Raw genomic sequence first — 15,507 nt, 5'->3', positions numbered from 1 at the left:
CACATTCATGTGTCCAAATGTACATCTATCTTCCACCCATTCATCTTCCTCCATCTATCCATATCACTTATCTGTATTCCACCCATCCATCTATCCATCCACCCAACCATCCATCTATCCATCTATCCAACAATCCATCTATCTAATCCATCTACCCACCCACCCATCTATCTGTCCACCCATCCATCATCCATCCACCAATCCATCTATCCATCCATATATCCATCTATCCACTCATCCATCTATCTATCCATCTACCCACTCATCCATCTATCTATCCATCTACCCACCCACCCATCTATCTATCCATCTATCTGTCCACCCATCCATCTATCCACCCATCCATCCATCCATCTATCAACAATCCATCCACCCACCCATCCATTTATCCACCCACCCACCTATCTATCTATCCATCCATCCACCCACCCATCCATCCATCCATCCATCCATCCTCCATCTGCTCATATGTCTTTCTTCTATCTACTCATTTATCCTCCATTCATTCTTCCACCCACCTTCCTCCATCCATCCATACTCTATTCACACATGCATCTATCCATCCTTGTTCCATCCATCCACACTTTAGTCATCCATCCATGCAGCCATCTGTCCTTCCTTTAACCATCCATCCATCACTCATCCAGCTATTCATCCTTTTCATCCATTCATCCTCTTCCATCCTCCATCCATCCATCCATCCATCCATCCATCCATTCATCCTTCTCCATTCTCCATTCACCCAGCCAGGTAGCCAACACTGTTCCAGAGTGTGCCTGTCACTAAGTTCTAGGTACCCAGCCTTAAAGAGGGCAGGCCACAGTGTCTGGCCTCCTAGAGTATCATCTAAAGATACCTGTATCATAAGATACCAGTGATGGGAGGTCTGCTGCTCTGGGAAGACTCACTGGAGCTCCTTCTCTAGACAGGTAAGTGGGGAAAACAGCTACATCACATGTGAAAGGTTCAATGTTATTCCTAAGTTGTACTATCCTTGTCACCAAGCCAAGCTTGCTATCCTGACACCCAACTCTGGCCTTTAGAAGAACTAAGCATACATGCTTGGGAGGTCTGTGCCAGTGAGGACACTGGCTTACTATATGCAAGATCTAGGTTCAGCCCCCCATAGTCTGATAAACATGTGTTTATTTAAAAATTCCCTGTCTGTCTATTTATGTCAGCATATAATGCCAGTTTTCCCATTTAAAAAATAATTTGGCAGGATCTACTTTGGGATATCTTCAAATCCCATGCAAATCAATACAAATTAAAGCAGGATCATGAAACTATCCGTTCCCCACAGACGATTCTGAAGCCACATCAGATCAATGCAAGCCAAACAAATTTAAATTGACAATAAATAGCAAGATTAGAGAGCAGTGGAGGCCTTCAATATAACTGGAATGCTGTCCGACTGCACACGCCACACTCGCCTTGGTTCCTGCTCACAGAGAACCCCAAACTGCTATGTATGAGGTGACTTTAGAACAGCACTATTAATACCACCAAAGAGGAGAAAAATGGACAAATACTTGGTTTGGCAAGTGGTGTGTATTTTAAAGTCACCTGGAAGGTCACAGTTTGACCTCCTTCTATGAGCACAGCAAGGAATAATAAATAGATAATACTAATAAAACTAGAACATCATTTGTTCATTTAAGATGGTCAATTATCAGCTGGTGGGGGGGGCACACCTTTAATCCCAGCGCTCAGGGGGCAGAGGCAGCCTGGTCTACAGAGTGAGTTCCAGGACAGCCAAGGCTACACAGCCCTGTCTCGAAAATTAAACCAAAATTAGATAGATAGGTAGATAGATGATAGATAGACAGACAGACAGACAGACAGTAGATAGAGGTGGTCAATTGTCCTGCTAGCAGCCATTTGACAAGACACTGAGATACAAATTGTGTTGTACCATCTGTCCCGGTTGATCAAAAAAGACCCAGGTTCTGGTCAGATCCTACAAGGACCTGCTTCTGACATGAACACAAACAGGAATCAAGAGCAGTTCTGTCTTCCTGGGTGTGACCTTGGGCCTCTCCAGGCCACCACTGCTCTACTAGACAGTGGGCTCTGACCTCAGTCATGAAAGGGAGAAATAACAGAATGCAGGACACATGGCAGTGTGTACGCAGGCTTCCTTCAGGGCCCCCACACTCAAAGGTCCTTTAGTTTACCAAGTTTATCTATCACAACTGTCCTCTTGGGGACGGACATCACTGTAGAAGAAAACTTCCTCTGCTCTGGGTCTACCACTATTTGAGGACAAACAGCAAAACCCTACCTATGCCCCCTGGGAAAGGGATGGTACATGTTTTTAAAAAAATGATTGTGAGGGACATTCATGCTCCAGGGAATCTATAAGCTAAGATGCATGGCCACTAGACTTGCTGATGCATACCTAGGAGTCCTTTTGGCTTGGCTTATGCAAGAGACCAGCCTACCAAATTCTACACAATGAAACACTCAATAGGCAGGGAAGGTGGATGGCTTTGAAAGGATGGTTGTGTGTGACAGTTCTGCCTACAGAGATCACAGGAAGAATTAAACTCTAAGAATAATTCCATCCCATCTTCTGTAAGCCTGCTTTCTTTGTCTTTTATCTAGGGCTAGAGAGACGGCTCAGCAGTTAAGAGCATTGGCTGCTCTTGTAGAAGACCCAAGTTCAGTTCCCAGCACCCACATGTTGGCTCACAACCGTCTGTTAACTCCAGTTCTGGGGAACCCGATGCCCTCTCTTCTGGCCTCCACAGGCACCAGTCCCACACTGGGTGCACATACATACAGACAAAACACCCATACTCATAAAATAAATCTTAAAAAATTTTGTTTAAATGTGGTTATCTTTTAGTGAACCCCGTTCTGAGTGTAAAAAGCTGTAGTTTCAAAAGCTCTTATAAATGAGTTGCAGCTTTCCACAGTTCACACAAATGAGTACACTTCAAGATGCCTCCCTAGGAATGCTAATTTAGTTGTGCAAATAGCAGCATGGGAAATAAATTCCAATATTTACCAGCAATGGCGCCTGAGGTCAGCGTAGCAATTACTGGTGTTTTGGTCCTCTCGTTGACTCTGGCCAAATATTTAAACAGCAGTCCATCTTCAGCCATGGCGTAGATAACTCGGGGCATGGGAAACATGGAGCCCAGGAGACTGGGTGATAAAAAGGCAAAACACATGAGTAAAAACATGTCACTGGCAAACAAGGCCTTTAAAGACCCAGCATGACTGCCACCAAGGAAAGGTATCTGCCCTCACCAAGATCCACTCCTCCATAGTGTCTGGCCCCCAGGAATAGAGGACCCAGTGCCTCACGAAACTCACACTGCCTTCAGGTGTAAGACCAATGAAAAGAATAGGGGCATCTAACACAAAGGAGCATGCAATCCAGGAGTAACACCCATGATGGAGCTCTTGCAGTGACGTCTTCAATCATTCCTGGCTAACGTTGATCATTAGCCAACAGTTTCTGTTTACAAAAGCTGGTGGGGAAGGACTGCATGGCTGTGTGTGTGTGCATGTGTGTGTGCGCACATGAGCATGTGCATGAGTGTGTGTGTATGTGCTTATGTGTGTTGCACACAAGTACACATGTGTATGTGCGTGCCTGTGTGCACACATGCATGTGTGTTGGAGTTGGGGGGTTATGTGTCACATTAAAAGGCTCCTTTACTCAAAGGAGTTTCTACCTTACAGTCACACTAAAGGCCAAAAATACAGCAAAGAGGGAACCCGGTTCAGAGGTCAAAGTCAGGAGCAGGAAGGCATTTCCTTGCCAAGCATGGTGTGCAAAAGTACAGTGTTGCCTAGTTTCACTTTCTATAGCCTTTTACCCACATCAACTGCAGTATGAAGATATTAGATGCAAAATTCCAGAAATATGCAACTGATAGTTTTACCTTTTTCTAACGTCAGTATAATAATGCTTCTATGATACCCTCAGAAATTGGTGTCAATTTCACTATGCCAAATTTGTATAGGGTTTGGAAGAGTCTATTGTTTCAGGAATTACCTGGAAGTCTCAGACTGTAGTTCCCCGGGGATAAAGGGTAACATCTGTATTACTAACACAAATAACATAACAACAGAATGCATGAGCCACGCCACAGGCGTTGGGGTGCTGGGGCTGATACACACAAGCCACGCCACAGGCGTTGGGGTGCTGGGGCTGATACACACAAGCCACGCCACAGGCGTTGGGGTGCTGGGGCTGATACACACAAGCCACGCCACTGGCCTTGGGGTGCTGGGGCTGATACACACAAGCCACGCCACTGGCGTTGGGGTGCTGGGGCTGATACACACAAGCCACGCCACTGGCGTTGGAGTGCTGGGGCTGTTACACACAAGCCACGCCACTGGCGTTGGGGTGCTGGGGCTGATACACACAAGCCACGCCACAGGCGTTGGGGTGCTGGGGCTGATACACACAAGCCACGCCACTGGCGTTGGAGTGCTGGGGCTGTTACACACAAGCCACGCCACTGGCGTTGGGGTGCTGGGTTTGGAGGGCTCAGGAAGCTGTTCTCACCTGGCAGAAAGTGCACAGAGCGAGCCGATAGCCACTACGATGGCCACTGCGTACTTAGCTCCTTCCCAGTCACTGTACTTGAAGGCCCCAGGCAGTGGGCTGTCGATGTCCAAGCAGGAGTAAGGCATCATGAGCGTGAGGGCTGCGGACACCCCGAAGTAAGCTACGAAGCAAATGAGGAGGGACGCCACGATGCCCACGGGAATGGCCTTCTGGGGGTTCTTGACTTCTTCACCTAGAAGCAGCAGGTGTCAGCCAGCGAGAGGAAGAGAGCAAGAGGCATCCCATCCCTCACATGATCACACGAAGGCACAGGCCCACAGGGCTCAGCCTGCAGGAACTGAGGTCTTCTGCCCTTCCCGAGACAGAGCAGGGCCCGGGAGGGTGTTCCCAACCTTTCTATCACAGTTCAGCTAAGGGAGAGGCTTGTTTCCTTTGGCTGAGAAAGGCTGAGAAGCTCAAGGGAGCCTGACCTAGTCAGTCTGCCAGGACGCTGCGATTACAAGGGCCTGGATGTGCAGATATGAAATCAGGCTGCAGGCCCACTGTCATCATGCCTCTCTACTGACACGGCCCTGCTTCCGTTCATTTCCTGTCAGGCCCTGCTCCTAGGGAATGGAGGAAGGTGACAGGAACAGCAGGAAATGCCAAAGCTACACAGTTCCTCCTGTGGGACCAGAGCAGCCAGTGGAATGTGCCAACAGGAAAGGAATGACTGCCAGTGGCTGTAAGGGAGCAGGGCCTCACGGGAGTAGTCCACATACCTGTGGTGGCGATGCAGTCAAAGCCCACGAAGGCATAAAAGCAGGTCGCTGCCCCTGACAGGACGCCAGCGAATCCAAAGGGCATGAACCCGCCCTTCCCGTACTTTATGTTTGTGTCACTGAAAAAAAAAAAGGAAACAAAATCAGCAAAGCTTAGAACACCTGCTGTAGTTTCATTTTGGGGACAGTGCTGCTCTGAAGAAAATGCACAGGGCTTAAGTCTCTCAAGACCACAGTCCCCAGTGCTCCAGTGGGGGCATTCAGAGGGTCGCAGGCCCGGAGCCCCAGTGGCACACTCTATTAACACTTCCAGAGCATTTTCTCAGACAGAGACTTTGATGGGGAGAGGCAGGATCTAACAGAACACAGGCAAATTTCAACACCGCGTCTGTCTTTTCCCCAGGAAGCCATCAGCTGGGTACACTACTGTCTCTGACCCAGGCCCTGGAGGCACCAGGAGCTGAAATCTAAAAACAGGTATTTCTAAAGAAGCTAAGGTTTACACAAGTGAACTTGGTTTTTTTGTTTGTTTGTTTGGTTGGTTGGTTTTTTAGCCAACCAAGTATTCAATGAGAGGGGAGAAGCCTGGACTCCAAGAAGAGAGCAAAGGGCTAGTCATGCAGACGGTGCAGATAAATAACCAAAAAGAAAGGGCTTTGGATGGCTTGCTGAAAGAGAGGCAAAGGCAAGCCCCCAGTGGGATGCTCTGACTACAAAGAGGGGCTCACACAACCTCCCGAAACAAACCCCATGGGCAATGGTAAACCGGTCCACAGAGAGCCTGCCACACCTCTCCTCAGACCCCACAGGACACATGAAGTCAGGTCTCCAGGTTCCTGCTCTGACTTCCGTCAAGGATGAACTGTGACCTGGAAGTGTAAAACCAAACAAGCCCTTTCCTCCCTGAGTCGCCTTTAGTCAGGGTTTTATCACAGCCACGGAGAATTCATCGGGAGATCTCCAGCTTGACTGCCAGAGGAGGTCCCCCAAGTGATGGGAGGGAGATGTGGGGCGGTCACTGCGGGGCATGCGGCTTTACACGTGACTACACGGGGCTATCGTGAGAAATGTAGATCTAGAGCTGGAAAAGGGAAAATGCATAAATAAATTAAATAAGGCCATTTACAGACTTTAATAAAACGGAAGAGCCAGCTAGGCTCCAGGCCTGTAAAACTCTGCTTCTAAAATGGCAGTTTCCTGTAGTTCAGCAGTCCCTCTGGTCTTCAGATGGACTTAAGGCCCCACCCAGGCAACCAATGTCACCTTGTCTGAGAGGCCAGTGCTGTCTAAACCATCCCCCCAAGGCAACCAGCACAAGAATGACTGGGAAATGCAACTGCTGTCGCTAGCCCATGCGATCTGCAAGGACAAACCTAAACCTCAACTGACCACCAGGAAACAAGAAAAGCCAGCCCTCCGCATCTCACTCCCGCCTGTAAACAGCAGCCAACGAAATGCGATCTCTGGAGTTTCCAAAGGCTACCGTGGAATTTCAAAGTGTATTTTGAGTTGGCTTTGGTCTACCTCAAATTCATGTGGACCAATAAACCTGGCGTAAATATAACTAACTCCAGAATGTTTGGGAATGAGGCAGTAAAAGCCCTCATTTCTCCATGCTGGAATTTAGGAAAGGAAAAGATAGTATTTTTTTTTTTAAGCTGAGGATTGAACCCAGGGCCTTGCGCTTGCTAGGCAAGCACTCTACCACTGAGCTAAATCCCCAACCCAAGATACTTTTATAGAACTGATAATTACAGGTCAGTAGTACTAGGGAGTTTTGTGTATTTAATTCAACATTTTCTTGTTTTCATCACAGTAGTAATACAGGTCAGACATCTGGTCTGTAGCCAGTGACCAATGTGGTATGTGTGACTGCTCAGATCCCCAGCATAGGAGAGCATTTCTCAGCCTCCCCAGGAGCTACTCATTGGATTCTGGTGGAGGGAATAAAAATGGGGATGGAGGGGTGTGGATGGGCTGGGGGGGGGATGTGGAAGAGGCATTCCATGTTCCAAGCCAATCTTTGGACACCCTAGGCATACCCCCTCTGTTTCTTATTCTATTATACCCCCTTCTGGAGAAATCTGGGGTATGTTCGCACACACAGTCCAGTGCTAACCAGACACGAGGCCAGCAAAAGTGGTCATCAGGCAAGACAGAACAGATGAAGACATCTGGGGTTCCAAGATGGCCAGCGGCTACCATAAAAAGCCACCGTGCCTCACAAAGGTCCCTTCATCACAGCAATTTAAGCTTTAGCCTTAATGAAAATGGAACCACAGATTCTACCACTTCACAACTTCTACAGTGTGTCCCAAGACACCAAGATTCGCCTGACAATTCGACCAGGAAGATTAAAGTGACATTATATGATCTGACTTCATTTCCTAAATAATTGGGACGTGTTGAAGACACTGTAGAAGTGTGGTGGCATACGCCTTTAGTCCCAGCATTCGGGAGGCAAAAGCAGGTGGATCTCTGTGAGTTCGAGACCAGACAGATCTACAGTGAGTAAATACACTAATCAACTAATTTTTAAAAATAAAACTCTTAAGCTACTTCACTGGGAAAAAAAACAAACAAACAAAGCAAAACAAAACACTTCAACAAAATGAGTTAAAATCACGTAATATTTAAAAGGTGTATGTTATCCCGTGAACTGTGTCACCGGATACCTGTATGTGATCCAAAATGCCAAATATGGAGAACTGTCCCAGACCAAAGGGACACACAAAATCAACTCACTTGTTCCCACAGAGAGGGCTAGATCTATTCAAGAAGTCTTCCTCCGTGAGCTGCCAGTTTTTGATGGACCCTTTCACGAATCCTGACACGATGATGAAGCACAGGACCAGAACGTTAATGCAGGTGAATATCTTGTTGACCATGGCTGATTCCTTCACACCGAGAGTTAGCAATCCTAAGAAAAGGCATGGACAGAAAACCATGTAGAAATGTTAGCCATATACATACACCAATGTCCTTCATTCAGGGATGGGACAAAAGATGGACAGAGGAAGACACCCATGGGCATGGGACCTCCAAAGACCTGTCTGTCACTTGAGGAGCTGAGATCTGAGCAACCAGACAGTGGGGTGCTCCCATTCTTAGGGATTTGAGGATGCCACTGTGGTGCACTAAAAACCTGCAGAAGTCAGGGCCGTGGCGATCAGTCTTCCAGGAAGAGCAAGCCCTTGGTGGAGGATGGGCAGAGCCTGGATCCAAGAGCCAAGTAGGAGAAAGATACCACAGGGAAGCTAAAGGGACTTTACCCTCCCTGAGGAAATGCCACTTGGGTCAGTTTCTCGATAGAATGAGAGGTTTCTGATGAGGAATGATGCAGGTTTACTTGGCGATACTGGTCACAATAGCAGTGACAGTTCTTTATCTTCTAGGAGCTGGTAGCTTATGTGGTCCCTCCTCACATTCACTACACACAAAATAATGTGAAGTCTGACCACTTCTAGCTCATAAGATCGCAGTAGAAACAAGACAGAATAATCAAGTAACAGAGTACAGCCCCAAAACGGCACTATCTCCCAGACATCCTCACAATTTTAAGTCTCTCTCTGTCTCTCTCTCTCAGCTCAGGACGGGATCCCTCCCTTCCTTTCTCTGTTTAGTCATGAACAGTTTGGCTCAGTCTCATGCTCCCATCATAATATTCTTCTGCCACACCCTAGACCTGAAGTACCAGGGCAAAGTGACCAAAACATGAAGCCTCCAACACTGAGCCTCAATAAACCCTTTTTCTTGATACGGTGTGACCTCAGGCATTTGCTACAGTGATAGAGAGACAGGGAACACATGGTAATACAACAGCAGACCTGAAAGGAACCAGCCAGTATGATCCAAGGTCACAGCTTTCCCATGGGTTACTTCTACTCAACACCTCAGATGAAATCTGAAATACTGATCAAGTAACTAACCAGAGGGAAGGTGCCACTGTGCTCCAATGTATTGTTTTCTTTAGTACCCTTCCTCTCGTCTTTATGAAAATAAAAATCTAACTGTGGTTGCACAAACATATGTTCTGATACATGTTTCTGTCAGCTGGACCAGAAATACTGCCAAGGCTGGCCTGGGTGAGATGACTTCAATTATGCAGCAGAAGGAGAGTTATGTGGTTTTCAAGATTCAGCCAAGACTTTCTAACTTCTCATGTTTGATGAGAACTACCTGCATGGAGGCTCCATGTGTGTCTAGTAAATGCTCTGTGGGGAAAGACGTTCATCTGGGTACCAGAGACACGGACCAGTGTCGCTCACGAGAAACTGCCGTTGGCTGCGTTGGAATTGGAATTGGAATTTTCAAACTCTGCAGCCACAACTTAGGCATTGAAAGGGTGTTCTTGAGGTTGTGAAGTGTAAGTAAAACCACCCAAGACGCCTTAGAAAGCCCAGGCCTACATTCCTCTCCGGAGGGAGCTCACTGCCCCACATTTTCCTGGCAGACAAACTACTAGTTTCTTATCCAAATGGTCATCCACTGAGTCGAAAGAACAAAGAGGCTTCAGTGCTAACAAAACCTCACCTGAAACTCTCTCTTTTAACTAAATATCACAGACCTCAGCAGCTGTTACCCAAGCCAGCCCTGGGATGATCTGTAAGTAACCGTTGGGAGGGGGAGAAAACAAAGTTGTCTATATACATTACAAGAAACCAAAGACATGGGGGAGAGTCACAAAGAGACAAGGCAAGAAGGCAAAGGGGCTGGCGGCTTGCTTGGTAGTAACAGTGCTGGCCAGGTATGATGAGGCTGTCGGTTCAATCCCCAGTATCACCAATAAAGGAATGGACAAATCAATAAATGTAAGAAACAATGTAATCTTACAACCCATTGCCCCAACACAACCTTCTTGTCAAAATGGGGCCTTACCTGTTAAGATGAGAATTATAATCACAGCTAATATGTCAGGGTTTTGGGCCAGCACACCAGGGGCATTCAGGGCCATGTGATTACGTGAGAACTCTCCAATGGGTTTGCCTATCAGCTCGTCAAAAGTTGCACTCCAGGCTCTTGCCACACTTGAAGTACCTGTCACAAAACACACCATGGTGACAGTTAGAGAACAGTGGTTAACAGAGGGCCCCTCGTCAAGTCAAGTGTGGTGTTATAGCACCCATGCAAGGCCACGGATAGCATGCTGCCATCTAGCGGTGGAAGCTGAGCCCCAGTATGTGCTATAATGGGAGGGGTGGTTAAACAGTGTGTATGAAGCCAAATGCTGCTACCTGGGGCTGCTCGAGCTTATCCTCAACCGAGATCTATGCTGTGTGTTTCAGGGCTGTGTGTGTGTGTGTGTGTGTGTGTGTGTGTGTGTGTGTGTGTGTGTGTGCGTGTGTGTGTTACACTGATACACAAGAGTAAACCTTGAAACTTTGGATTTTTCAACTCTCTGTTAATATAGCGATGGCAATGTGCATTCGGTAGAAATTGCACTTTGAAAATTTTAAGGGTTTATTTATTTATTATATATACAATATTCTGCCTGCATGTAAGCCTGCATGCCAGAAAAGGGCACTGGATCTCATTACAGATGGTTGTGAGCCACCATGTGGTTCCTGGGAATTGAACTCAGGATCTCTGGAAGAGCAGCCAGTGCTCTTAATCTATGAGCCATCTCTCCTGTCCTGCATTTGAATTTTTATCTTTTAAGGGTCTAGCAATATTTCATTTGTAGCAAGAGTATCAATGACCAGTCAGCCCTGCCCATGAGGGACATGAGTGGGACTCTGAGCCTAGGCTAGAGCATTGGTAGGTTGGGTGGATGGCCTGTACTTTGGATTGCCTGTATTTGTATTTTCCAAGGCAGCATTAATTGTCTGACAGGGTCTTGGCATACAGCCTAGGCTGGCCTCAAATTTGCCATCCTTCTCCCAAGTGCTGAAATTTCTAGAGTATACTACAATATTTATTTTGATACTTTTGTTATATGATATAATTATTAGTATGTAACTCTGAAGCATCTGCATGTTCAGTTAAAACACACAACATACGTATATGAGCATAAATGTGTGTGTGTGTGTGTGTGCGTGTGTGTACCACAATAAAAACTTACAAATAAATAACTGCCCTTACCAACTGATGCATTCTGACAGCATTTACTCAGTTCTCAGCTGAGTTGATTTACTCACATGGTAAATACTGACAAGTCGGGAAACTGACTTTAAAATGCATTCTTGGGATGGGTAACTGGTCAGTCTGGCAAGCACTGCTTAGGAAGTCCCCCTTTCCCATGAACCCTTGGTATCAGGGAAAATGGTATCCATGCCCTAAGAACTCATCTCTAAGGTGATCTACAAATGGATTGACACTATCTCAGGGCCAAACCTACCACTCAACCCTGATCATCCAGCCTGCCACTTTGTACCTCAACCCAGGGACCATGGTATCCCCCAGGGTGCAGGACCATGGCGAAGGCACCATCTCACCTCCATGCACCAGTCCCAAGTGCCCCAGCTACAGAGAGCAAGGGGCTGCACCCCAGCAGCCAGCGGTACTGGCTGCCCTCCCTTCCCTTTCTCCTTTCTTTCTGAAGACGCCCTCTGCCTCCCTGGTGCTGTTGGTCAAGACAGGACACTGGAAAGCCAATGTTCACGTCTGGCATTTTCCTTTCGTTTCAGAGGGCCTCGTCCATGACTAGGGTCTGACTTTTCCATAGAATGCAGAGGGATCCACACAAGGATTCAACTTCATTCTTTGCTCTCGTGGTGTGTTTTCCCAACAACACAAATATTGGGCCTTGTTTTTCATCCACCTCTTAGGAATTCTGTCCACAAAGGTCAGGGGCCTAATGAAAGTGGTCTGTCTGCCCTGCGTGCTCAAGTAAGCCAGCTTGCTGCAGTGACGCTCCAAACCCCACCCTGCTGGATACCCTACCCTTCTTCCAGGCCACGCTGTTCCCATTTCAGAATCAGGGCTTTAAAACGCAGAAACATACACACATTTTTTTCTTTTTCTTTTCTTTTCTTTTCTTTGGTTTTTTGAGACAGGGTTTCTCTGTGTAGCTTTGTGCTTTCCTGGAACTCACTCTGTAGACCAGGCTGGCCTCGAACTCACAGAGATCCGCCTGGCTCTGCCTCCCAAGTGCTGGGATTAAAGGCGTGTGCCACCACCGCTAGGCTCACACAAATTTTTAAACCTGAAAAACCCTCCTTCCTGAGTAGCTAAGGTTGGGTATAGATTTGCGGATCGTTTTTCACGAGTCTTACACAGCACTCCGGGAAAGACTATTCTTTTGTCGGTCTAACAGCAGCAAACACTTTAATCGGACTGTTATTTTACGCCCAGGTAAACCGACTGGAAATGTAACATTTACAGACGCTACATTCCCACCGAGGGGTGTCGGTATGTGAGAGTCATCTGTGGCAGCAAGTCTGACGGCTGCCCAGAAAAGGAAAAGTTATGAATTTTACATTAGAACCATTAGAGGAAGCTCTGCTGGCGCGCACACTGTAGCTGCTGGGGGAGAGAAGGACTGCCTGCTGGACGCCTGAGCCTCTGCCTGATAGCCTAAGGAAGTAGCTACGGCATCCCCCATGCAGACAGGCATCCCCCACGCAGACGTGACAGACAGGTCCAGGGGGTCCCTGAAGGTGGCTCACAGAACCAACAAACAAAAAAGCCAGTAAGACACGTTCCTCCATGTCCGCTGCTTCAGTTCCTGCCTCCCGCCTCCTGCTCTGACTTCCCTCACTGATGGAATGTAATCTGTCAGCTGAAATAAACCCTCTCATCAACCCCCAGTCGCTCCAGGTCCCGATGTTCATCATAGCAACAGAAAACCAACTAGAACAGACTCACTGTCCTGATGCCCACAGACGCCTTGACCCTGCTAAATTCGAGGGGGCACACAAACAGCGGTCAAGCTGGAGGGCCCCTGGAGATTACTAAGTCAGTCTTTCGGGAGAGGAGAGCAGAGCATCCCTAATGAGCAGGGGTCAGGGGTCAAAGGCTTCAGGCTGGAGGGGCCCAGAGGACGTACCAATGATGTAGGAGAGAATCAGGTTCCAGCCGGTGATGAAGGCCCAGAGCTCCCCGACCGTCACGTAGCTGTAGAGGTAGGCGGAGCCTGTCTTGGGGACACGGGCTCCGAACTCGCCGTAGCACAGGCCAGCCAGCACCGAGGCCAGGGCAGCGATGAGGAAGGAGATGACGATGGCGGGACCGGCGTCCTCACGGGCCACTGCACCAGCCAGGACGTAGACACCAGCACCCAAGGTGCTGCCCACCCCAAGGGCTATCAGGTCAAAGGTGTTGAGGCAGCGGGACAGCCGGCTCTCCTCCCGACTGCAGTCCACCACCTTGCGACGCAGCATCTGCTGACCCAGGCCGAGCAGGTTTTTACAACCCATGGTGCTGAGCAAACCCTATTGGAAAAGAGAAAAGTGGTGTTGGGCTCAGTCACCGCTGCGCGTTTGCCCCGCGAACCTCGCTTCGCTGCAGGACGGAACACGGGATGAAGCCTTTCACAAAAACATTGCTGCTAACATGTTTTCCCTTAAGCATCCCACCAGCAACCATCAAGTTCCAGGACAAAAAGAAACACACAGGTGCCCTGCCCCAGGTCTCTGGGCCTCCACATTCCCTGCAGTTCTTATGGGCACAGCTGACAGCTCACTGAAAACACAGTGAGTGACAGACAGTGTCCCCAACAAACAAAATGCAATTTCAAGTACACCGATTACAATGAAATGCAAACCTAACTGTATCGTAACGACTGAAACACCCAAGTCTTGAACAGGACAGTAGTTCAGCGGTTCTCAACCTGTGGGTCAGGATATCCTGCATACCAGATATTCACATTACATAAGAGTAGCAAAATCACGGCCATGAAGTAGCAACGGAGTAATGTTACGGTTGGGGGTTCACCACAGCATGAGAAACTGTATTAAAGGGTCGCAGTTCTAGGCCATGGGATTCACCCCTAAAATGAATACACAAATACAAATAACAGAAGAAAATGGGCATAGGATTTAGGATTAGTCTGAACTATCTTCATCATTTTTCTCTAAATGCAAAGCTATTCTCAGATGAAGAGTTTACGTCATCAACAGCAGGCGTGTGCAGAGAGGGGCCACTAGAATGACATGAGGCTGCTATAGTTTTGTTTTGTTTTTCCATTCCTCATTTTTCATCTTTATCAATTGGTCTTTTGTTGACGTCAACAATGAGGTCACTAATAAATGAAATAGTCTCGGGTCTGGAAAATTCTACCCCTAACCATCCACGGCACTGTAGCCCCTGCCTGTCTCCGTGCCCCACCCCTCCCGGGTCTCACATCATGGCAGGAACTGTGGCTGTTTGTTCCTGTGTTTCATCTGCCAGCTCCACAGAAAACAGTATCATCAAGACTAGTAAGAAGTTTAGCGAGACCTGGGAATCCCCGTTAGATGTGAGGAAAAGTAACTTGTAACGAGGGTCAAACGAGGTCGCAAGGCTTGTAAAGCTCTTCTCCTCAGTCTGGGAGCCTGGCAGCCTGGCAGGAAGTGACACCTAAGGGGGGCGGAACCTCAAGGAAATTGGAAACACGGACAGGTCACTGAGAGGGAAAATCCCAGAACCCCACAGTTGGTAGCCCATGTCAGAGAGTTCGATGGCCTTCTAGTGTCTACACCAGGAAGAGACTATTTTTGGATGTATCCACCCCAGGTGCAGATGCTGGGAGTGTTTCAGCTAAGCAGGCAGCGTGCCTGGGAAGTAGCAAGCTTCCTGCACATCAGGACAAGGCTCTGGGCGCCAGAAGCAGGAAGTACTGAGTCCAGATCCTGCTGGATACTGGGGGCACGTGGACAAAATCTACTAGTAAATTTGGGTTAGACGTGGACGGGGAAGGTTCAGCTTTGACAAAGGACCCTGGGCACAGAAGGCTGTACTCTAGAGTAGGGAAAGAACGTCACAGCCCTAGGGGTGGGACTCAGCGCTAGAATGCATGTTGCCTAGAATGCATGTTGCCTAGAATGCATGTTGCCTAGAATGCATGTTGCCCAGCACTCCAGCCCCAACACGTTTAAAAAAGTAAAAAGTAGACTAACTTCTCCACATTGCCTCTAGAGAGCCATACCCCAGGAATAGAACCTCCTTAAGGCAGAAAGTGAACCCAAAGACCCCAGACTAGGACAAAATGGCTCTTTTGGCTATGCCTGAGTACAGACTACTTAGGTACAGACATACCTGTGTCTCCACCAGCACAGACAGGACACCTGTGAA

General features: G+C 47.9%; 1 protein-coding gene across 1 annotated transcript in view; it reads right to left on the bottom strand.

Annotated features, from left to right (window-relative positions):
* Slc7a1 (solute carrier family 7 member 1) overlaps positions 1–15,507 on the bottom strand; it is a 60,029-nt gene that overhangs the window by 6,790 nt on the left and 37,732 nt on the right. The window contains exons 3-8 of the mRNA XM_036172378.1: positions 13,283–13,667; positions 10,174–10,332; positions 8,041–8,215; positions 5,296–5,414; positions 4,532–4,766; positions 3,014–3,153 (exon numbers count right to left, since the gene is read on the bottom strand). Of these exons, the coding sequence (XP_036028271.1) occupies positions 3,014–3,153; positions 4,532–4,766; positions 5,296–5,414; positions 8,041–8,215; positions 10,174–10,332; positions 13,283–13,652 (1,198 nt within the window). The 5' untranslated portion in view covers positions 13,653–13,667. The remainder of the gene's footprint in view (positions 1–3,013; positions 3,154–4,531; positions 4,767–5,295; positions 5,415–8,040; positions 8,216–10,173; positions 10,333–13,282; positions 13,668–15,507) is intronic.

The sequence above is a fragment of the Onychomys torridus genome, chromosome 22 (assembly GCF_903995425.1).
Source record: "Onychomys torridus chromosome 22, mOncTor1.1, whole genome shotgun sequence".
NCBI lineage: Eukaryota > Metazoa > Chordata > Mammalia > Rodentia > Cricetidae > Onychomys > Onychomys torridus.
This window is presented reverse-complemented; position numbering and strand designations above follow the sequence as displayed.